Below are 24,955 nucleotides of genomic sequence, written 5' to 3'. Positions count from 1 at the left end.
ACAAATCAAAAACTGAAAAACTGGGCGTGCAAAATTATTCAGCCCCTTTACTTTCAGTGCAGCAAACTCTCTCCAGAAGTTCAGTGAGGATCTCTGAATGATCCAATGTTGACCAAAATACTAATGATGATAAATACAATCCACCTGTGTGTAATCAAGTCTCCGTATAAATGTGCTTCCTGACACAAACAACAAAGCAACTGTTCAGCCTCTTTATAGTTCACACCTTCATATTATTAGCTAGCATTGCACAGCCAAACGTGCACTGCAAACAAACGAACCAGTATTCTCTTATCTCTTATGTAGGCCAGTGTTCTAAGTGTGTTTTTAATCTATAAACTCTACAGTGTGGGTGTAGCTGCTCATAGAAAGCAGGTCATTTGTGGTTCCAGCATTTCAGTGAGTAGGCAGGAGTCAGGCTGAGGTAGTGCATTATTATTAGCTCCCTGTTTTATTTGTTTCTCGATAAACATCTGGTAGCTTTGGGGGTCATTCTGTGACAGGTCGTCTAACATGGACCAGAACTGGTTGAACTACTGCAAAACTTCCTGCTTTGTCATTTGTACTACCAGGGATGAAGACATATTTCAGAAAATATGTTGAGGGATTTAGTTCAGTATACACACAGCTCATTGGAGTTTTGCATTTGATTATGGTATGGCAAGGCACGCTAGCTATAGATGAACAAGCATGGAGATAATTCCTTGCTAGGTGAAATAACGTTTATGTTAGCTAGCTAACGTTACAGTAGTGTAGCTAAATAGCTACCCCAATACACCAGCCAGCAATGCCTTGAATACAATCAAACCATTTGGTACGAATGCTGTGAATCAGATGGAGTACAGTAGTTATCCTTTTAACACATGGAAATACTCACAGTAAACTTGCTTCAAGTTTTTGCGACCCTTGTTCTAACGTTACAGCTAAATGTTGACAAACTCAACTTTTGTCGCGAGTGCCCTCTTTTACTATAGAAAAGAGATGATAGGGGTGCATGCACGCCCTCTTCTGACAGGAGAGAGGTACTACTACTTTGCACTCAGCGGTGAACAGTGTCTGCATCCTTCAGACATGATGGCCCAGACACATAAACCTGTTTCATCACACCAGAGAAACAAATGACATGTTTAGATATGAAGCATAATTTATTTTCATTAGAAGACAAATATATGATATAAATATGTTCTCATTCAGGTGCTAAAAATAAAATGTATGACAAACAAATAGTATAAAATTATTTCCTAAATAATGTATGCATTTCTGCAATAAACATGGCCATTATAAGGAGGTAAAATGACAGATATAGTACAGGAGGAAGAATGTCAGGAGCATCTTATGTTTCAGTTTGCTGTTCTGGTCATACATGAGTCCCCCTGATCATCCATTGTCTTATTCCTCTTCCTCCTCAGTAGCTCTGCGGATGGAAAAATAAAATGTAACATACAGTATTATGCAATTTCAAGAGGAGAAACAGAAGTGCACAGCAGATGTGTTCCTGATATGTAGAAAATCAACAAGGTAGGCCTATGCAACGAAGAGTTAGTGTACGTTTACCTCAATCATGTCGTAGATCCAGCCGAGGAACTCGGCCACCTTGGTGTAGACTCCGGGGTGGTTGGGCTCAGCGCAGCCTGTACCCCAGCTCACCACCCCCACCAGTCTCCACACGTTGTCAATTTGACAGACCAGAGGACCCCCACTGTCCCCCTGGGAAGAGGACAGGAGCAGATACACACTGCTGTCAATCACACTGGTTATCAGACCACCACACTGATTGCTAGGGTTTGAGATATTGTTAAGTCACAGTGATTTAGGGGATATTGAGAAATACTGAAACCTGAGCTCAACTGAATTTGATTGGTTGGGCCTAGGAATAAAGCTGGTGTGCCCGCATGCCTAATGAGATTTGTCTTTGATAATTCAGAACAGTAATGGGGACACCTGGGGGAAAATATTCTCATTATCAAGAACCAATTCTACTTTTGTAAGAAACAACTCTCTGACCTTTGGTAAATCTCTTCATAAAACAAGCCACAGGAGGAAGAACTCAGGTATGTTTTATGAACTAACCTGACATGCGTCCACTTTGCCCTCTGTAAATCCAGCACAGAGCATGCGGGGGGTGATCTCTCCATTGTACATGCAGGAACTGTTGCATTTCTTGGTGCTTATCAGTGGGACCGGAGCTTCTTTTAGCGTGGCAGGGATGAGAACTGTCAAAGAAAGTCAAACTAATGTAAATATACCTCTTATTTTTAGGACGTGACTGACTTTGTGCTATGAAAAAAACATTGAACCACTGATAGAGATACATTAAATTATTCTATTTAAGTTCTATTATTCATTTAACATAGTCATACCATCATCCGGTTGAGTGTAGCCCCAGCCAGAGATCCAGCACTGTGTTCCTCCTGGAAGATCACGCTCGTACTGTGGCAGACAAATAGGCCTGATGGTATCTAAAAATACAATTTAAGAGAATATTAACAATATTAGAAAACAGTGTAGGTCATTTTGAAGTTAATTTCAGTAATATTGGAACATGGTTTGGAACTGATTGCTGTAATAATATAGTTGAGGGTTCCAGTCAGCCAAAGGACTATGTGGTGCATTCAAAACAGAAGCAATCAAGTTCCCTGTCACCTGAGAAATTCAGTGGGGTTCGCAGTTTCATCAGAGCAATGTCATTGTCGTGGCTCCTGGGATTGTAGTTCTTGTTGTAGAGGATCTTTTCCACTGGATATCCAATGTACTGAGACATTTTAGCTGAACTGCGTGTGACAATACCAGCGTAGACCACCCAACTGGACACCTGTGGTAGCCTATAGCTGGAATGTGAAAAAAAGACACAAAGCAATTTATATAGAATAGATGGCTCTCAAATTCTCAATTGTATAAAGTATAACTGACTGAGCAAAATAAAGTCAGAGCTATTACTGTCCCTAGTCATCACTACACTGTCATGAGTCAGTGACCTTTGACCTCAAACATCTAACCTCTTATCCCGAGGGGGTCTTACTTGTGCACACAGTGGGCTGCTGTGACCACCCATTGGCTGGTGATGATGGTGCCTCCACAGGTGTGTCGGTTGCTGTAGTAGAGACTAACTTGCCAGGGCCACCTTCCCAAGGTAGCCTCAACTCCCCCAATTATCCTGGGAAGCTTAGCCCGGGTCCCACACTCTACACAGGCACAGGAAACAAACATTTTTACAATTATATTTATTTAACCTTTATTTAACTAGGCAAGTCAGTTAAGAACAAATTCTTATTTACAATGACGGCCTACCAAAAGGCAAAAGGCCTCCTGCAGGGACAGGGGCTGGGATTAAGACTTAAACATAAATTAAATAAAAAATATAGGACAAAACACACATCACAACAAGAGAGACAACACAACACTACATAAAGAGAGACCTAAGACAACAACATAGCATGGCAGCAACACATGACAACACAGCATGGAAGCAACACAACATGACAACAACATGGTAGCAACACAATATGGCAGCAGCACAGGGTACAAACATTATTGGGTACAGACAACAGCACAAAGGGCAAAAAGGTAGATACAACAATACATCACAGAAAGCAGCCACAACTGTCAGTAAGAGTGTCCATGATTGAGTCTTTGAATGAAGAGATTGAGATAAAACTGTCCCGTTTGAGTGTTTGTTGCAGCCCGTCCAGTCCCTAACTGCAGTGAACTGAAAAGATGAGCGACCCAGGGATGTGTGTGCTTTGGGGACTTTTAAAAGAATGTGACTGGCAGAATGGGTGTTATAGGTAGAGGATGAGAGCTGCAGTAGATATCTCAGATAGGGGGAGTGAGGCCTAAGAGGCTTTTATAAATAAACATCAACCAGTGGGTCTTGTGACGGGTATACAGAGATGACCAGTTTACAGAAGAGTATAGAGTGCAGTGATGTGTCCTATAAGGAGCATTGGTGGCAAATCTGATGGCTGAATGGTGAAGAACATCTTTTACCCAGATTACTTTACGTACATTGTATTGAGATAACTCATCGCCGTACAGTATATACTGAGTGTACAAAACATTAGGAGCAGCTTTTTAATATTGACTTGCACCCCCTTTTGCCCTCAGAACAGCCTCAATTCGTCAGGGCATGGACTCGAAAGTGTCGAAAGCATTCCACAGGGATGCTGACTCCAATGCTTCCTTCTGTTGTGTCAAGTTGGCTGGATGTCCTTTGGGTGGTGGACCAATGTGTAGCGCTATGAAGTCATGACTGAGAGGTCATATGAAGGTCATTGGGTCCTACCGGTGTGAGATGCACAAATGTACAAGTTAATCCATTATTATGTTAGTGTTGTTAGTACCCTGCAGAAACTTACCAAAACATTTCAAAGCTATAACCTTCCCTGTGACACAACTCCCCCTAAATAAAAACAAGTAGGTACATTAGAAAACCTTGATAACTTTGTTATAGCACATCCATTTTTTCTGCATCATTAGATAATGCATTATCTCCTCAGACAGCTGCCATACCTTAACTGCCATATATTTTCCAGGCTGCTATTGTGTTCGGAGGTAATCTGTATAAAGCCATCTGTGTAGTTTGGTCCGATGTCGGTTAAGTTCACCCCCTTTTGCTTGGTCAGTCTGAAAAGAAAATAAATCAGTTATATCTTCTATAAAAGCAGGCAAGATGGGAGTGTTCCTTTTAAAAAGTAATGTCTGATCTATGGGGCATAAGGCAAGCCTATAAACGAGGTATTAACAGAGCATTAAATAATCCATCATTAACTGGGAGCAATCAGCCTTATGGTTAGGTGAATAGCCTAGTATGTTCCCAAGATGCTTGGGCTATGTAGTAGGAAAATGATCTTAGTAGACTAGCCTTAGATATCCCAGCTGGCGGCAGACCAGGGTCCCCAGGGAAGAGTTCCATCTCTCATAGCACACAGGCAGCCAGGTGGGCACCTTCTCTAGCTGGATCTCCAAGAGAGAGTTCTCCGGGCTGATTCTGTAAAACACTGAACCTGATTGATAGAAAAGAATCCCTCCAGAGACCAACTAGATCAACAGTAATGAACTGTGGTCTTGTTTGAGAGGGAAATGTTAAGCAGCTTATATCCAATAAATTATGTAGTCAATATAAACAGATCATTATTTCATGTTTTGATGTCGGTCGATAGACAGCCTCCACTCCTTTCCACTGACTGTGACCATGTAGAAGTTGTTAAAGAAGTTATGAATTAACATATGTACTGGTATAAAGACAATTTTAGCTGTTATATAAACACATATGGTTTATATTACACAGCTCCAATCCAGATGTGTTCGTCATTACTGACATGCTGACCACACCGCTTGCGTCGCGTGCCTGAGCGTTGCAAAATAAATTTAAACATACATGTTATTCAATTATTGCCCCCACACTGCTCACACGTGCCAACAAGCGTCTGTGTTGCCAAGGGCTAACATGCTGACCACACCGCTAATGTGTTGAGCGTTGCAAAATAAATTTAAACAAACGTTATTCAATTATTGCACCCACACTGCCGCCCGCGCCAACGAGTGTCTGCGTTGCAAAGGGCTAAAATAGAAGTTCTATTTGTGACACTGATTGTGGTGCAAGTCCTGCCTCTCCCATCACCTCATTGGTTTATATAAGCAGATACCCACTTGCCATCTCCTTATTGGTTATACCCACCAGGGGTGATTGAAAGATGAACTGAGTTTGGTTGGTCGTCGTGGTAACTATGAAAGTTAGATGCCAATCGCCATATAAAGTCCAAAGAAGAACAAGCCTGAAAGGAGGAGAGATGACTAGAAATTATTCAATTGATCGTTTTATGTGTTGATTAATTGTCGGAGTAGAGGACCTTGTGCATTTCAGGTAAAATAACAACTCATCGTTTATATCCCAGGACAAATTAGCTTGCAATAGCAAGATACCTAAATAGGACACATTAGCTAGCAACTGCAAGCTAGCTAGCTGAATTGCCATAAATGTTTAATGCTTTTCGACCGGTCCCCAAATTCATATAATTGGTTCAGAGTTAGTTTTTATATTTTAACCTGCGTGTCGTGATCGTGTTTGGTGTGGGGGGACAAAATCAATTTGCGCACAATGGCACACGATAGTACACACTTGCAGACGGTTTAGGTACGGTGTGAGTCGTGTTTAACCTTTCTACCGCAGGAACCCCTCGACAACATAAGACTTCTCCTTAATGGAACCGCTGTGTCAGATTTCAAAAAAACTTTAAGGAAAAAGCTAAATCTGAGAACGGCGCTCAGAAGCCAGAGGAACAGCCAGAGGAATATCCCCCATTTTGGAATCAACAAAGTTAGAAACAACACCATAAATATTCACTTACCTTTGATGATCTTCATCAGAAGGCTCTCCCAGGAATCCCAGTTCGACAATAAATTACTGATTTGTTCCATAAAGTTCCATCATTTATGTCCAAATAGCCACTTGTTGTTAGTGTGTTCAGCCCAGTAATCCGAGGTGCAGGCACTTCATCCAGACAAAAACTCAAAAAGTTCTGTTACAGTCCTTTACAAACATGTCAAACGATGTATGGAATCAATCGTTAGGATGTTTTTAACATAAAACATCAATAATGTTCCAACTGGAGAATTCCTTTGTCTTCAGAGAACCACTGGAACGAGAGGTAACTCTGTCGGGAGCGCGCGTCATGAGACCAAGGCTCTCTGCCAGAACACTGACTCAAAGAGGTCTCATGAGCCCCTCCTTTATAGTAGAATCCTCATTCAAGTTTCAAAAGACGGTTGACATCTAGTGGAAGCCCTAGGAAGTGCAACCTCATCCATATCTCAATGTTTATTCGGTAGGCCAAGCTTTGAAAAACTACAAACCTCAGATGTCCCACTTCCTGGTTGGATTTTTCTCAGGTTTTCACCTGCCATATGATTTCTGTTATACTCACAGACATCATTCAAACAGTTTTAGAAACTTCAGGGTGTTTTCTATCCAATACCAATAATAATATGCATATATTAGCATCTGGGACAGAGTAGGAGGCAGTTCACTCTGGGCACGCTATTCATACAAAAGTGAAAATGCTGCCCCCTATCCCAAAAATGTTTTAAGGAAGAGTGTTTGAATACTGATGTTAACCTTTCTGGTTATAACCTTTTTCGGCAAGACAGCTCTTCTTAAGGTGGGGGAGTGGCAATCTATACCAAGGATCACCTTCAGTGCTTGGTTGTCTCCATCAAGTCTGTCCCCAAACAATTTGATTTGCTGGTTTTAAGCTTTAAACTTTCAAATAGCTCTTTGTTGACTGTTGCTGGGTGCTATTGTCCTCCATCAGCACTGGCCTGTACCCTACCTGCCCTAAGCTCTCTCCTGGCCCCTTACACAGAGACTAAAACAGGAAGCTCCCGCGCTCAGGTCTGTTCAACACTGGTCCGACCAATCTGATTCCACGCTTCAAGATTGCTTCGATCGCGTGGATTGGGATATGTTCTGCATTGCGTGAAACAACAACATTTACGAATACGCTGATTCGGTGAGCGAGTTTATTAGAAAGTGCATCGGCGAACCCACAGCAACTATTAAAACATTCCCAAACCAGAAAATGTGGATTGATGGCGGCATTAGCACGAAACTGAAAGTGCAAACCACTGCTTTTAACTGGGGCAAGGTGACCAGGAAAATGACCGAATACAAACAGTGTAGTTATTCCCTCCGCAAGGCAATCAAACAAGCTAAGCGTCAGTATAGAGATAGAGTAGAGTCGCAATTCAACGGCTCAGACATAAGAGGTATGTGGCAGGGTCTACAGTCAAACACGGACCAGGATGTCTTGCTCCCAGACAGACTAAACAACTTCTTTGCTCGCTTTGAGGACAATACAAGTGCCACTGACACGGCCCGCTACCAAAAGCTGCGGGCTCTCCTTCACTGCAGCCGACGTGAGTAAAACATTTAAACGTGTTAACCCTCACAAGGCTGCAGGCCTAGACGGCATCCCCAGCCGCGTCCTCAGAGCATGCGCAGACCAGCTAGTTGGTGTGTTTACGGACATATTCAATCAATCCTTATCCCAGTCTGCTGTTCCCACATGCTTCAAGAGGGCCACCATTGTTCCTGTTCCCAAGAAAGCTAAGGTAACTGAGCTAAACGACTTCCGCCCCGTAGCACTCACTTCCGCCATCATGAAGTGCTTTGAGAGACTAGTCAGGGACCATACCACCTCCACCCTACCTGATACCCTAGACCCACTCCAATTTGCTTACCGCCCTAATAGGTCCACAGACGACGCAATCACAACCACACTGCACACTGCACACTGCCCTAACCCATCTGCACAAGAGGAATACCTATGTGAGAATGCTGTTTATCGACTACAGCTCAGCATTTAACACCATAGTACCCTCCAAACTCATCATCAAGCTCGAGACCCTGGGTCTGGACCCCGCCATGTGCAACTGGGTACTGGACTTCCTGACGGGTCGCCCCCAGGTGGTGAGGGTAGGTAACAACATCTCCACCCCGCTGATCCTCAACACTGGGGCCCCACAAGGGTGCGTTCTGAGCCCTCTCCTGTACTCCCTGTTCACCCACGACTGTGTGGCCATGCACGCCTCCAACTCAATCATCAAGTTTGCATACAACACTACAGTGGTAGGCTTGATTACCAACAACGACGAGACGGCCTACAGGGAGGAGGTGAGGGCCCTCAGAGTGTGGTGTATGGAAAATAACCTCACACTCAACGTCAACAAAACTAAGTAGATGATCGTGGACCTCAGGCAGGAAACAGCAGAGGGAGCACTCCCCTATCCACATCGACGGGACAGTAGTGGAGAGGGTAGTAAGTTTTAAGTTCCTCGGCGTACACATCACGGACAAACTGAATTGGTCCTCCCACACAGACGGCGTGGTGAAGAACGTGCAGCAGTGCCTCTTCAACCTCAGGAGGCTGAAGAAATTCGGTCACCAAAAGCACTCACAAACTTCTATAGATGCACAATTGAGAGCATCCTGTCGGGCTGTATCACCGCCTGGTACGGCACATTGCTCCGCCCACAACCGTAAGGCTCTCCAGAGGGTAGTGAGGTCTGCACAACGCATCACCGGGGGTAAACTACCTGCCCTCCAGGACACGTACACCACCTGATGTCACAGGAAGGCCATAAAGATCATCAAGGACAACAACCACCGAGCCACTGCCTGTTCACCCCGTTATCTTCCAGAAGGCGAGGTCAGTACAGGTGCATCAAAGCAGTGACCGAGAGACTGAAAAACAGCTTCTATCTCAAGGCCATCAGACTGTTAGACAGCCACCACTAACATTGAGTGGCTCCTGCCAACATACTCCAGCCACTTTAATAATGGAAAAATGTATGTAAAAATGTATAACTAGCCACTTTAAACAATGCCACTTAATATAATGTTTACATACCCTACATTACCCTACATCTCATATGTATATACTGTACTCTATACCATCTACTGCATCGTGCCATCTTTATGTAATACATGTATCACTAGCCACTTTAAACAATGCCACTTTTATATGTTTACATACCCTACATTACTCATCTCATATGTATATACTGTACTCGATACCATCTACTGCATCTTGCCTATGCAGTTCTGTACCATCACTCATTCATATATATGTATGTACATATTCTTTATCCCTTTACACTTGTGTGTATAAGGTAGTTGTTGTGAAATTGTTAGGTTAGATTACTCGTTGGTTATTACTGCATTGTCGGAACTAGAAACACAAACATTTCGCTACACTCGCATTAACATCTGCTAACCATGTGTATGTGACAAATAACATTTGATTTGATTTTGATTTGAAGTCTGAATTTGTCCTGCTATGTTCCCTAAACTGGGATATACAAATAACACCTGACCAAGTCCTAAAGCAATGGGACTCCCTAAATCTTTCTCAGATTATTACCACAAGGTATGACTCCAAACACCCAGGAAAGGCTACTCTCCTCGATGTTATCCTCACAAATAATCCTGATAGGTATCAGTCTGGTGTTTTCTGTAATGACCTTAGTGATCACTGTTTTACAGCCTGTGTTTGTAATGGCTGCTCAGTGAAACAACCTGTCCTGATTTGTCATAGATGCTTGCTAAAACACTTCAATGAGCAAGCCTTCCTTCATGAACTGGCCTTTGTAAAATGGTATAGAATCAGCTCTGTCGAAGACACTTGGACCTTCTTTTGATATTTTCAGTGGTATTGTTAACGATCAATTTGAAATTTGATGACTTTTGCTAGAGCGACCCCAACATTAGAAAAAGTTAAACATTGCCCTTGTTCATGTTTCCATGAAAGCTGTACACCACCAGGGTACAAATATTGTCTTTGGGTAATTTTTGACCTGGCAGTTATAAAATAATTTACACACCACAAAACCACAAAGACACACACACAATGAGAAATTGAGATTATGTGTGCTACTGATTAAACAAACATTGACACGGTTCGTGACAAGTGGGGGCTCGTCCGGGATCTTTGAACTATTGGTTTGGGAGACCGTGGAGGTACGTGTTTGGTTTGAATATGGTGTTTGAGTGTGATCGGCCCAGTATTGGTTGCCTTTGTTGTTTGGTTTGTGTGCTGCGTTGGAGAGAGTATAATGGTTAGTTTCCAGGCCTTGCCTAGCCTGGAAACTTGTTCTACTTTCTGTTGGGAAGTCAGTCTGAGGTGAGTAAATCGGCTGTGTACCTCGGTAGGAGATTTGGGTAGGGTAGTGGAACTTGCTACCCGGAGCTATAGCCTTTTTCCCCTGATAGGCTTAGCGACGTGTTTCAATTTTGGACATGTTTGGCATGGTTAAATGTTTGTTATTTTTGTGTGGTGTCTGTGGACTGAGCAGTTGTCTCGGGGGCACAGCCGTGGCTTGGTGGAATTTGCCAGCATGCTGGGGAGTTCTATTTCCTTGCCAGCGGGCTACAGTGCGTAAATACCCACCGCAAATCTGCACGAAGACTAGGGTTGAGTTATTGTAGGTTTTGGGGAAGCTCCGTATCTCATCTCTTCTGTGGTGCTCAGGGTGATTGTCATTTCTCTGGTTGTGGTCTGATGTGCTCAGCAGAGGAGTTGAGCAAGATTATTTACTTATGACTATGGTGTCTCATGTATACAAGTTCATTCGCTTTCCATCAGAGGACCTGTTAGAATTATGTACTTAAGAACAGCTGTGGAAGATCGCTGAACACTACAAGCTTAAATGATTGAAATTAGTGAAATTCTGTTTCGTTGGAAGTGACTATGAATCGTTGGAAGTGACTATGAATCGTTGGAAGTGACTATGAATCGTTGGAAGTGACTATGAATCGTTGGAAGTGACTATGAATCGTTGGAAGTGACTATGAATCGTTGGAAGTGACTATGAATCGTTGGAAGTGACTATGAATCGTTGGAAGTGACTAAATCGTTGGAAGAATCGACTATGAATCGTTGGAAGTGACTATGAATGTTCCCTGATGTTCTTTTCGTTGGAGTTTGTAGCTGTTGGTCTTTTGTGCCATGTTCCTGAATGTTTACATGACTGACCATTGTTTCGGGTTGTCATGTTCTATCTTTCTTGTCTGTTCCCTCCTGGTCTTGTGTTCTTCTTTCCTCTTAAATATTGCTTCCTATGCGCAAAGGTTGCTGAGATCTGAGGAGGAGGAGGTTGGTTGGGGCAGGTGGAGGTGTGAACACATAACCCCTCGTCAATTTGGGACGCAGAGGCCTGTGTCAATTTGGGACGCAGAGGCCTGTGTCAATTTGGGACGCAGAGGCCTGTGTCAATTTGGGACGCAGAGGCCTGTGTCAATTTGGGACGCAGAGGCCTGTGTCAATTTGGGACGCAGAGGCCTGTGTCAATTTGGGACGCAGTGGCCTGTGTCAATTTGGGAGGCAGAGGCCTGTGTCAATTTGGGACGCAGAGGCCTGTGTCAATTTGGGACGCAGAGGCCTGTGTCAATTTGGGACGCGGGAGGCTGGTATGTTGTTCCGGGGTCCTTGTTGGTCCCCGGTTTTATGGGGGGGAATGTGACGACCCTCCCACTCTGTCTGCCGTATTCTGTCTTTGTTCTTGTTTCCTTATTAGGATGCCGGTGGGCGGAGTTGAGACGGTCGTCAGCTACATGGGAAACACCTGGGCCAGGTGTCTCCCAGGATAAATAGACCTCTTCCACATTCATGGAAGAGACTCTCTCCATGCAGACACCTTTTGTAGATTCTGTTGTGGTTCTTGGTGGCCTTTTGTTTGTTTGCTTTGGCACCTTTCATCACCCTGCATTATCACATTCATGCATGCAAAACACTCACTTACACTACTGATTACTGATTACACACACCATTGTATATTATACTTAGTTACTTATTTAATAAATATATATTTTGCTAATCCTTATCTCCACGTTGTCTCCCTTTGTTACGGGCTTTGAGCCGGTTCGTGACAAGTGGCAAAACAAACATTTTCTTGTGCATAAGCAGCATCTCCCCTCCACGACCCCACACATGACCCAAGTTCACAGACAAAATAAAAACAATTTCAGACAAAATAAACATTTCTTGAAAGCATTGTTTACTAATGGGGAATGGTCAGAGGCTATAAAGTTTCTACAGGTGGCAGTTCCCCCAGTACTCCCTTTGCTGAAGCCATGAGTGCACGTTTCAGTGCCCAACAGGTCGTAGATCAGATTTTTTCAGATGTCCAGGAGGAACAAGAGAACAATGATTTAGAAGACGAGGAGTTATCTGAAGAAGAAGATGGGGAAGAATACAACCCAGAGCACGATGCATCATCTTTAGAAGAAGAAAAATCCCCCAAGCTGAAAGAGAGACATTTTTGTCAAAGAACAGCAAAATAACATGGCCCTTGTCACCATATGTCAACCAGGACAGGATGGCAGTGCAAAATGTCATAATGATGACCCCAAGGCCCACAAGACATGCAGTTGCCCATGCCCAGGACATCGCCTCAACATTCTACCAGCATTCTATCAACATTCACACCAGCCATCAAAAAAATTATCCTCGAGATGGCAAATTTGGAGCGTTTCCGTAAATATGGAGACAACTGGAAAAGGATGGATGAGATTGACCTGCATGCCTACATAGGGCTGCTAATCTTAGCGGGTGTGTATAGGTTCCGAGGTGAGGCTACATGTAGTCTCTGGGTTGCAGAGAGTGGAAGGGCGATTTTCCGTACCACAATGCCACTGAAAGTCTTTCACACTTTCTCAAGAATGCTACGATTTGAAAACCCTGAGTCAAGACCTGCAAGATGTGTGAGAGACAAACTGACGGCCATAAGAGAGGTCTGGGAGAAGTGGGTGGAGCGTCTGCCATACCTCTACAACCCTGGGCCTGAAGTAACAGTAGATGAGCAACTGGTAAATGATTTTCAATGTTCATTGTATTATGTATTACTGTAATATCATTGATTTATGTGATTGTTTTCTGTGACACTGACACTAATTACTGATAGTAATCTCTTTTGTCAAAAGGTCGCTGTCCTTTCCGGCAGTATATGCCCAGCAAGCCAGCATGGTATGGCATCAAGATATGGGTGGCCTGTGACGCACAATCCAACTAGGCTTGGAAGATGCAAGTTTACACAAGGCCGACCAGTGGAGGCCCGGAAAGGACTCTAGTTTCTTACCTTCCAAAGAGGAACAAGAATGTGGTCCTCCTGAGCACACTGCACAAAATGCCTGAGATCAGTGATTGTGAGGACAGGAAGCCAGCCATCATCCTGGACTACAACCACAACAAAGGAGGCGTGGACAACCTGGACAAGGTGATTGGAACGTGCAGCTGCAGGAGGATGGCTGCCCGCTGGCCCCTGGTCATCTTCCATAACATCATTGATGTGTCCTCATACAATGCCTTCATGATATGGAACAAGGTCAACCCTACCTGGATGGCTGATAAGCGGAACAAGAGGAGGGTGTTCCTGGAGCCGCTGGGAAAGGCACTTGTAACCCCACACATTCAAAGAAGGGAGCGCCCATCCCCCACAGCAGCCTCTGTAGCGCTTCTGAAAGCTGTTCAGGGGACTGAATCTTGTCCTGATCCACCTGAGGCTGCAGCTGAGGCAAGCAAGAGGAGGGGATGCCAATTCTGCCCCCCAAAGAAGGACTGTAAAACACATGTGAGAAATACATCTGCAAAGTCCATGCACACACACTTGCATACTGTCCTACATGTGATAATTAGAGTTGATTGATTTATGTTCTTCACATTTTTGTTTTTTATCTATTATCTTGTTTTATCCTTATTTATTGTTGTTTATACACCTTGTGGGTGGGGGCAATGGTTAAACAAATTGGAGAAGACTAGTATTTTGTAGTTGTATTCCTCATTGTACAGTATATAAGAATATATCACTATGTTGCCAAAAAAGTTCCAGACTGTTATTGTTTCCCTTCAATGAAATGCATTCAAAACTACTTTCTACACATTTCTACTACGTTCTTAAGCTATACAAGTGCTATTACTTGCTAAAAAAATTATGTTTACACCTATGCAGTATCTTTAGCAATAATAATAATAATAAACCTCTACTTTAGTAAAGAAAACAATTATGACAGGTGTGTTGTAATAAAAACGAGTGGTGTCCACTGATTAAATGCAGTCTTTCGGCATTGTGAAGAGGGAAAATGCAGATATTCACAAAGTTTGTAATGAATGACAGGTTTTTTCTTCATGCAAACTAGATTTGGGGATTAAAATTAAATTAAGATGCTTTATTTTAGGGGATACGTGAAGGCGGGTCATTTTTTTTACCCTTAGGACAAGATAAGTATACAGAATGTTAAGACTACACAAGGGTTACACAGAAGTTCTGGAAAATGGTTAAAGACATGGAGAATAAACCCTCCTCCCCACAGTTGCCCATGTCCCTTAATGTTAATGATGTGCTTGTTACTGTCAATAAGCACATGGCTGAGCTCTTTAATCACCATTTCATTAAGTCAGGATTCCTATTTGACTCAGCCATGCCTCCTTGCCCGTCCAACATTTCCTCATCTCCCACCCCTTCTAATGTGACTATCCCCAATGCTTCTCCCTCTTTTCCCCCTGCCCCGCTACAAAGTTTCTCCCTGCAGGCAGTCACTGAGTCCCAGGTGCTAAAGGAGCTCCTTAAACTTAAAAAATCTGGGTCTGATGATTTAGACCCTTTCTTCTTCAAGGTTGCTGCTCCTATCATCGCCAAGCTGGGGAGGTTCCCATTGCTTGGAAGGCAGCCACGGTTCATCCTTTATTTAAAGGGGGAGATAAAGCTGATTCTTACAGTTAAAAGCCTATTTCTATTTTGCCCTGTTTATCACAAATGCTGGAAAAACTTGTAAATAATCAACTGACTGGCTTTCTTGATGTCTATAGTATTCTCTCAGGTATGAAATTTGGTTTCCGCTCAGGTTATGGATGTGTCACTGCAACCTTAAAGGTCCTCATTGATGTCACCATTACCCTTGTTTCTAAGCAATATTGTGCTGCTATTTTTTATTAACGTGGCCAAAGCGTTTGATATGGTAGACCGTTCCATTCTTGTGGGCTGGCCAAGGAGTATTGGTGTCTCTGAGGGGTCTTTGGCCTGGTTTGTTAACTATCTCTCTCAAAAAGTGCAGTCTATAAAGTCAGAAAATCTGCTGTCTCGGCCACTGCCCGTCACCAAGGGAGTACCCCAAGGCTCGATCCGAGGCCCCACGCTTTTCTCAATTTACATCAACAACATAGCTCAGGCAGTAGGAAGCTCTCTCATCCATTTATATGCAGATGATACAGTCTTATACTCAGCTGGTCCCTCCCTGGATGTTGTGTTAAATGCTCTACAACAAAGCTTTCTTAGTGTCCAATAGGCTTTCTCTACCCTTAACCTTGTTCTGAACACCTCCAAAACAAATGTCATGTGGTTTGGTAAAAATAATTCCCCTCTTCCCACAGGTGTTATTACTACCTCTGAGGGTTTAGAGCTTGAGGAAGTAACCTCATACAACTACTTGGGAGTATGGCTAGATGGTGCAATGTCGTTCCCTCAGCACATATCAAAGCTGCAGGCTAAAGTTAAATCTAGACTTGGTTTCCTCTATCGTAATCACTCCTCTTTCACCCTAGCTGCCAAACTAACCCTGATTCAGATGATCATCCTACCCATGCTAGATTACGGAGACATAATTTATAGATCGGCAGGTAAGTGTGCTTTCGAGCGGCTAGGTGTTCTTTACCATTTGGCCATCAGATTTTCTACCAATGCTCCTTATAGGACACATCACTGCACTCTATACTCTTCTGTAAACTGGTCATCTCTGTATACCCGTCACAAGACCCACTGGTTGATGTTTATTTATAAAAGCCTCTTAGGCCTCACTCCCCCTATCTGAGATATCTACTGCAGCTCTCATCCTCTACCTATAACACCCATTCTGCCAATCACATTCTGTTAAAGGTCCGCAAAGCACACACATCCCTGGGTCGCTCATCTTTTCAGTTCGCTGCAGTTAGGGACTGGACGGGCTGCAACAAACACTCAAACGGGACAGTTTTATCTCAATCTCTTCATTCAAAGACTCAATCATGGACACTCTTACTGACAGTTGTGGCTGCTTTCTGTGATGTATTGTTGTATCTACCTTTTTGCCCTTTGTGCTGTTGTCTGTGCCCAATAATGTTTGTACCCTGTGCTGCTGCCATATTGTGTTGCTACCATGTTGTTGTCATGTTGTGTTACTACCATGCTGTGTTGTCATGTATTGCTGCCTTGCTATGTTGTCTTAGGTCTCTCTTTATGTAGTGTTATGTTGTCTCTCTTGTTGTGATGTGTGTTTTGTGCTATATTTTTATTGTATTTACTTTATCCAAGGCCCTGTCCCTGCAGGAGGCCTTTTGCCTTTGATTAGGCCATCATTGTAAATAATAATTTGTTCTTAACTGACTTGCCTAGTTAAATAAAGGTTGAATGAAATAAATCACAACAAATGTTGTGATAAACCATAAAACTACTTTCTGCCTGACCAATCAAGTGCGTCCCAAATCATACCCTACAGTGCCTTCAGAAAGTATCCATACCCCCTTGACTTGTTCAACATTTTGTTGTGTTACAGCCTGAATTCCAAATGAATGTAAAAAAAATCTCACCCATCTACACACAATTACCCCATAATTACAAAGTGAAAACATGTTTTTTGAAATGTTAGCACATTTATTGAAAATTTCATTCAGAAATATCTCATTTACATAAGTATTCCCACCTCTGAGTCAATACAAAATAGAAGCACCTTTGGCAGCGATTACAGCTGTGAGTCTTTCTGGGCAAATCTCTAAGAGCTTTCCACAGCTGGATTGTGCAACATTTGCCCATTATTCTTTTCAAAATTCTTCAAGTAGATTATAGTCAAAACTGTAACTCGGCCACTCAGGAACACTTACTGTCTTCTTTGTAAGCAACTCCAGTGTAGGTGTGGCCTTGTTTGAGGTTATTGTCCTGCTGAAAGGTGAATTAATCTCCCAGTGTCTGGTGGAACACAGACTGAACCAGGTTTTCGTCTAGGAGTTTTGCCTGTGCTCAGCGACATTCCATTTATTTTTTATCCTGAAAAACTTAATGATACCCATAACATGATACAGCCACCAAAATATGGAGAGTGGCACTCATTTGTACCGAACATAACTATAAGGGCACAAGGCGAGACCCAGATGCAGACACGGGAGGCAGATGGGTTGAGTCTTTCATATTTATTATAATCCAAATGGGTATGCAAGAGAATGGTCATGGACAGGCAAAAAGTCAAAACCAGTTCAGAGTCCAGAGTGGCATGCAGGCTCAAGGTCAAGGCAGGCTGGTAAAGAGTCCAGAAACAGGCCAGGGTCAAAGCCGGGAGGACTAGCAAAAGGAGAATAGAAAAATTAGGAACATGGGAAAAACATGCTGATTGACTTGAACATACAAGACTAGCTGGCACAGAGAGACAGGAAACATAGGGATAAATACACCGGGGAAAATAAGCGACACCTGGAGGGGGTGGAGACAGTCACAAGGACAGGTAAAACAGATCAGGGCGTCCTATCAGGGTGCATACCTGGCTGACCAGGGTGTCGGCGGTGAAAATCGGCGATGAGGGCCGGGTCCAGGATGTCTTTAGCAGGAACCCAGCACCTCTCCTCCAGGCCGTAACCCGCCCAGTCAACCAGGTACTTGAAATCCCTGCCCCGTGGTTGAACCTTCAGGAGGCTTCTCACAGTATACGCTGGCTTGCCATCAATGACACAGGAGGGAGGGATGGGCCTAGAAACAGAAGTCAGAGGACTGTGAGACAAGGGCTTAATCCTGGACACTTGAAAGGTAGGGTGAACACGGAGGGTACGGGGCAATAGCAGATGGACAGCAGTGGGACTAATGACTCTAGAATGGGGAAAGGACCAATGAAACGAGGGGAAAGTTTACGGGATTCTACCCGGAGGGGTAGGTCCCGAGTGGACAACCATATCCTTTGCCCAACAGCGAGGAGCCAGAGTCTGGTGGCGGTCCGCTTGTCGACGATACCTGGAGGTGGTCTTGAGAAGAGTCACCCGAGCTCTTTTCCAGGTATGCCGACAGGGGTGGACGAACATCTGGGCTGAAGGTATCTTGACCTCAACTTCTTGCTCTGGGAAGAGCGGGGGCTGATGCCGCATGGAGCATTCGAAGGGGGATAGTGCTGTAGCCGAGCAGGGGAGAATGTTTCTGGCATATTCCACCCAGACCAGTTGCTGACTCCAGGTGGTGGGGTTACTGGCAACAAGACACCGGAGTGCTGTCTCCATATCTTGATTGGCTCACACCTGAATCAGGAACAAACAGCCCTTTTAACACCCCCCCCCCCAGGGTCTGACTGGGAACACTGTGCATTGCGGACCAGAGCCTCAATTTCCCAAACAACAGAAGCCTCCAAACAAGAGGCAGGGAGGATGGTCTCTGATTCAGACAGAGTGGCAGTGGAACTGTACAGACGGGATAGAGCATCCTGCTTCACGTTTTTTGACCCTGGGCGAGAGAAAGTACAATTTAACCTGATAAATAACATAGCCCAACATGCTTGCCTTGGGTTGACACGCTTGGCAGTGAGGAGGTATTCTAAATTCTTATAATCCGTCCATACCAGAAATGGATGTTCCGCCCCTTCCAGCCAGTGTCTCCACTCCTCCAGAACCATCTTAACAGCTAGGAGTTCTCAGTTCCCAACATCCTAGTTCCCCTCTGCAGAGTTGAGACGATGGGACATGAAGGCACAGGGATGAAGCTTTTGGTCCTGGATGGATCACTGAGAAAGAACGGCCCTATTCCCACGTCGAAAGGATGGCAGCAGTAGTAAAATGTTGCTTTAGATCCCCAAAAGCCTTGTGCGCTGCTGGAGACTATATGAATGGTACCTTGGGAGAGGTGAGTGCAGAGATGGGAACTGCCACGTTGCTGTTGCTCGGAATGAAACTGTGGTAGAAATGTGCAAATTCCATAAACCGTTGTAGTTGCACCCTGGATGTGGGCTGGGGCCAATCCAGCACTGTGCTCATCCATCTGAACATCCCCTCAACAATAATGTATCCCAGAAAGGAGATGGTGGAGCTGTGGAACTCATACTTCTCAGCCTTTACAAACAACTGATTTCCAGGAGACGCTGAAGGACCTGTCGAACATGGAGAATGTGTTCCTGGGCAGAACGAGAGAAAACCAGGATGTCGTCGAGACAAAAACAAAACGTTTCAACATGTCCCGGAGGACATAGTTGACCAGGGCACTATACTATGTACTCATAGTGTCCACTGGTAGTGTTGAAAGCTGTCTTCCACTCATCTCGTTTGCGTATCCGCACAAGGTGGTAGGCATTTCGAAGGTCCAGTTTGGAAAATATAGTAGAGAGGTTCAAAAGCTGAGAAGAGGAGTGGTAGAGGGTATCGATTTTTAATCATAATGTCATTGAGGGCCCGGTAATCAATACATGGATGCAGGGTCTTGTCATTCTTCCCCATAAAGAAGAATCCTGCGCCGGCAGGAGAGGCAGAAGGGCGAATGCTCCCAAAAACCAGTGAGTCCTCGATGTACTCCTCCATGGCCTTGGTCTCAGGACCAGAAGAGAATATAGCTGGCCTCGAGGCGGTGTGGTGCCTGGAAGGAGGTTAATAGCACAATCGTAAGGACGATGTGGAGGAAGGGAGGTAGCACGAGCCTTGCTGAAAACCTCCATGAGGTCATGATACTCTGTGGGCACGGCATAGAGATCCGAGAACGTAGTTAACCCTGGAGGCAGACGTTTCGGAGAAGGCTGTGCCCGGCAGTGTGAATGGCAGAACAAGCTCCAAACAAGGATGGAACCCCTAGTCCAGCCATTATCTGTGTTGTGCTTCTGGAGCCAAGAAAAACCCAAAACATGTATGTGAGGGGACTCAATGAGGAGGAGCTGAATTGACTCACTGTGATTTCCAGATACCTGCATATTAATGGGAACTGTGCTGTGCGTGACTCTACCAATGGAGCGGCCGTCTAGTGCCCTGGCATCCATGGGAACAGAGAGGAGTTGAGTTGGGATACTTAGTTCTGAGACCAGAGTAGCGTCCAGGAAACTCTCATCTGCCCCAGAGCCAATAAGCTCCCGGAGAGACTTAGACTGGTCTCCCAACAGCAAGCTCACATAAAGGAGTTTAGGTAATGGGACAGAGGGTTCCCCGTCAGACTCACCAGAGTACTTGTACCTACTGAGGCTTCAGGTCTCTTTACTGGGCAGGTGGCTATGTAAAGCCCTACAGCTCCACAATGCAGACAACAATTGGAGCTTAGCCTGCGGGAACGTTAATCACTGAGCGGTTTCCTTCTTCTCCGGCAACTGAGTTAGGAAGGACACCTGTATCTTTGTAGTGACTGGGTTATTGATACACCATCCAAAGCCTAATTAATAACTCTACCATGCTCATAGTGATATTCAATTTCTGCTATTTCATTTTTACCCATCTACAAATATGTGCCCTTCTTTGCGCTGCATTGAAAAACCTCCCTGGTCTTTGTCTTTGTGGTATCTGTGTTTGAAATTCACTGCTCGTCTGAGGGACAAATGTGTGTGGAGTATAGAGATGACGTAGTCATTCAAAAACCATTTTTAACACTATCATAGCACATAGAGTGAGTCCATGCAACTTATTTGGTGACTTGTTAAGCACATTTTACCCGTGAACTTATTTAGGCTAGCCATAACAAAGGGGTTGAATACATATTTACTCAAGACATTTCAGCTTTTATTTGTAATAAACATATATTTTTTGAAAAACTACTTTGACTTTATGGGCTATTGTGTGCAGACCAGGGACAAAAACCATCTACATTTAATCACTTTTAAATTCAGGCTGTAACACAACAAACTGTGGAAAAAGTAAAGGGGTGTGAATACTTTCGGAAGGAGCTGTATACCTTATTTAGTGCACTACTTTTGACTGGAGCTTATGGGGCACTACATAGGAATAAGCTGTTATTTGGGACATAGACAATCACACAGCCAAGATGGCAGTCTATGTGGTGAGTGAGGGGCTGAGAGGCACAGACCTTTCCTGGGGTCAGCTACAGAGATGTCCTCGGTCACGTTACAGAAGGACGTCTCCTTGGTGTCCCCCAGCCCAGCTGGGCTCTGAGAAGAGGTAGGCCTCAACAACAACCTGACTGTGGGAGGGAAAACAACAACATGCAGAGTGAATTATAGTCGTAGTGGATGTAAAACAGATGTTCTTAATCTAGCTCTGTCATTGTGTGAGACATGATTATCATGCATAGTTAATCAGCTATAACAGACACATTGTAAAACATTCAAATACAGTGTTCTATATTCTGACATGTGGGGTTACTTCTGTTTTTCATCCACCACAGCAAGGAATCTGTATTGCACAAACATTAGAACATTGAACATGTCATCATTCTCTTCATATTCCATGATTTGACACTTGAAGGATGTCTCACCTAGGAACCACACTCCGACTGCTAAGCCTCCGAGAAGTCCTACTGCACACACAGCAGCCAGTACTCTCACCAGTCTATTGGCTGACACTGGAGAACAGCTGAATTAGACACTGATAAGATATCAACTGGCCTGGGTATACTGATAAAAGGCATGTTAGCTGTCTGTCACACTGACATAGAGTGGAAGAGATAGCGACACAGCATGTAACAGCCATTACACAGTCAACAACTTGCACACAACTAAGGATGTGAACAAAGCATTCCACATGTAGGGAACTTGATCAGTGACAAAGATGAACGCTTAACATTTCACAGGCAGTGTCATAATCAACTGATTTACAGTATATAAAGTCTGCATGGCAGCTGTGAGTTGTAGATGTGTACTGTACAACTTTAACTTAAGACCATGAGATACTAAAGTACTAAAGCTTAATGCTGCTATATACTCTAATTAGATAAGACTTTATATAGCATGCCTTGTTTGTGTACTAATTGGATAATGTTGTCAACTAATGATAGCCTGTGGTTTCAGCCCTATTAGACAGTGCACCACCCAGGCATTGACCTTACCGTGGTTTGTAGAATGGATTCCTCTCAGCCAGGCATGGCAGCTCTGACTCTGAGCTCCTCGGGCCTCTCCCAATCCTGTCTTCTCTGGGTGGAAAGAATGACTGACTGCCACAGGATTCTCAATCACAGATAATGTATCTCCATCAAGATTCTGCAACAGATGTGATGAATAGAAACACACTATTCACATCAGTCTTCTGGAACACTGGATATGAAGATATGAAGATGAACCTATTCTTCCTGGCTGACTACCCTCCCCTTCTACACACACGGACGCCTCCTTATTCATCCCCTTTATCAAACATATTTCATTAGGATGACTGTGAAACAAGAGATCTCCGGAGGGTTTGTCCAGGTGTATGGAATTTGAATGGCAGGTGTGTAACGGTGCGTAGATAATGTCACAGGTGTCCAGGTGTGTGAACTGAAGCACAATGTATCATTCATAGCCATATGTGAGAATCCCAGCCAATGTGTCATACTTGTGCTGCAGACATATGGATTTGGGGCTCCCGAGGGCACAATGGTCTAAGGTACTGCATCTCAGTGCTAGAAGCGTCACTACAGACTCTGGTTAGATTCCAGGCTGTATCACAACCGGCTGTGATTGGGAGTCCTATAGGGCAGCGCACAATTGGTCCAGCGTCGTCCGGGTCAGGGTTTGGCCTGGAAAGGCTGTCATTGTAAATAAGGATTTGTTCTTAACTGACTTGCCTAGTTAGATAAAGGTTCAATCAAATGAATAAATCCAATTTACTCTACACAGTACCAGACCTAAGCAGAAGGTATTTCACATGCAGGTGAATCAGACTACCTACAATTGTTTTCTATTGCAAGACATAATTAAAACCAAAAATGTCACATACTACAGGGTATTTCTAGCTCAAGCAATGAAATATTGTGGGAAAATAGGATGGCATTATATATTTACAAATCCCATCTGAAAACCATCTACTCCAACATGATGCTTAAACATTGTCATTTACCCCTAGAATCAACAGCAGTATGTTAACACATGCACTGTATGCATATATTCTGCATATATTCTCTTTAAGTTACCCTCTAGCTGTCTAATAGATAGTACATGTACATTAGGAAAAAGTACACAATGTACATATACTTGAAATACATTATGAGGATTGTCAATAAATGATTAAAACCCATTAATAAATCATCATAGTTGTTGTTAAACAACACGCACAACAGCTAGTACATGTAAAGGAAATAGACAGAGGCATTATGAAAACAACATCTGTTATCAGTGATGTTGACACTCAATGAGTGAGTCGATTGCCTAAAGACAGAGGGCAACAGAGAAGGTATCAAGGTGATAATGAAAGTAAATAGGGGTAAGGAGAGAGACATAGATATATGCCTGGAGTCTTACCATGTTTTCCTTGTATGGTCTGTTGTACAGAGGAGAGTGTGGCAGTGGGCTCTTCAGCGCTCATCTGTAGGCCTGTGTTAGGTTAGAGACAGAGATGCGTTCCACTCGCAGCTGGTCGACCATTTGCCATTTCACAGAATGCAACTCTGGATTTTCCCTTCACAAAGAGACAGTGAGGTCAGCAGTGGTTCTGCGCTGTTGAATGAACCTGTTGTTTTGACCAGGGTGTCATGGGGCCTATGGAGGCAGGCTCAACCAGTTATTTGTAGGAGGGAACATCTCCAGAGATACCCCACAAGCCACTGATAGGGCAGGCAGAGGCACAGGTTGCTTAGTAACACCCTTACCTGTGCCAACAGAGCATCCACTTGACAGACAGAACATTATTGGCTGAACGTTGTAGCTTCATGAGCAAAGGTCATAATTACAGATTGTTGAAAAGCCTCAAATCACGTCAATCCCAGTCAGACTAATTTGGAATCCAAAGGTATCACATCTCTCACCAGGCCACTCCAGAACAAAATGAACACTGTTCTGCCTGCTGGTGAGGTGACAGATTTTCACTTTCTCTCTCAAAATGAACAAATACATGCATTTGTACAGTTTTTGTTATGAATTATTAAAAAACAATTATTTCTGGATACCTGTTACAGTATATACAATTTACTCTGCATCAGGTGCAGTACAAAAAATAACCAACTGACTACATTTTTTTTGAGTGAATCATATTTTATTTGATAAGGATATACAAATAAATATGTTAATTAAAACATGATACAATTTTGACTTTTTTTATCTGTTTACAGTTAAGTATGGATAAGAAGTATTTTTTGAAAATGTATCTTCTACCTTACAGCAAGCTTAATTAATCCAGTCTCATCTATTTAAGTTGAGAACATCAAGCTGTTCCTAATTAAAATTGTAGATTTAATCTGCCATTTAGAATGGCAGCCAGCAGAAGGTACCTTTGATATGCACTGTCTCCCATGGGCGTGGTATGGGATTAGGCCTGGGGAGAGCCAGGTGAGGAGGATAACTGCCAGGGAAAAC

The 24,955-nt window shown here is 43.6% G+C and overlaps 1 protein-coding gene across 2 annotated transcripts; it reads right to left on the bottom strand.

The window, feature by feature from the left end:
• Nucleotides 1-56: 56 nt before the first annotated feature.
• Nucleotides 57-24,093, bottom strand: LOC123992715 (transmembrane protease serine 5-like). Of its 2 annotated transcripts, none has more exons than XM_046294160.1 (13): nt 23,906-24,093; nt 22,519-22,669; nt 21,949-22,035; nt 21,541-21,654; nt 4,862-5,003; nt 4,510-4,623; nt 4,356-4,399; nt 3,020-3,182; nt 2,644-2,828; nt 2,361-2,459; nt 2,071-2,213; nt 1,555-1,707; nt 57-1,414 (listed from the first exon to the last, which is right to left on the bottom strand). In XM_046294160.1, the coding sequence occupies exons 1-13, from the start codon at nt 23,906-23,908 to the stop codon at nt 1,406-1,408; spliced, it is 1,407 nt and encodes a 468-aa protein (XP_046150116.1). In that variant the 5' UTR covers nt 23,909-24,093; the 3' UTR covers nt 57-1,405. The 2 variants fall into 2 exon arrangements, with proteins under 2 accessions (XP_046150116.1, XP_046150117.1); XM_046294161.1 differs by having other exon boundaries at nt 4,862-4,997.
• Nucleotides 24,094-24,955: the final 862 nt, after the last annotated feature.

This window comes from Oncorhynchus gorbuscha, linkage group LG13, assembly GCF_021184085.1.
Source record: "Oncorhynchus gorbuscha isolate QuinsamMale2020 ecotype Even-year linkage group LG13, OgorEven_v1.0, whole genome shotgun sequence".
NCBI lineage: Eukaryota > Metazoa > Chordata > Actinopteri > Salmoniformes > Salmonidae > Oncorhynchus > Oncorhynchus gorbuscha.
The sequence above is the reverse complement of the archived record's forward strand: the minus strand, read 5'-3'. Positions and strand labels throughout refer to the sequence as shown.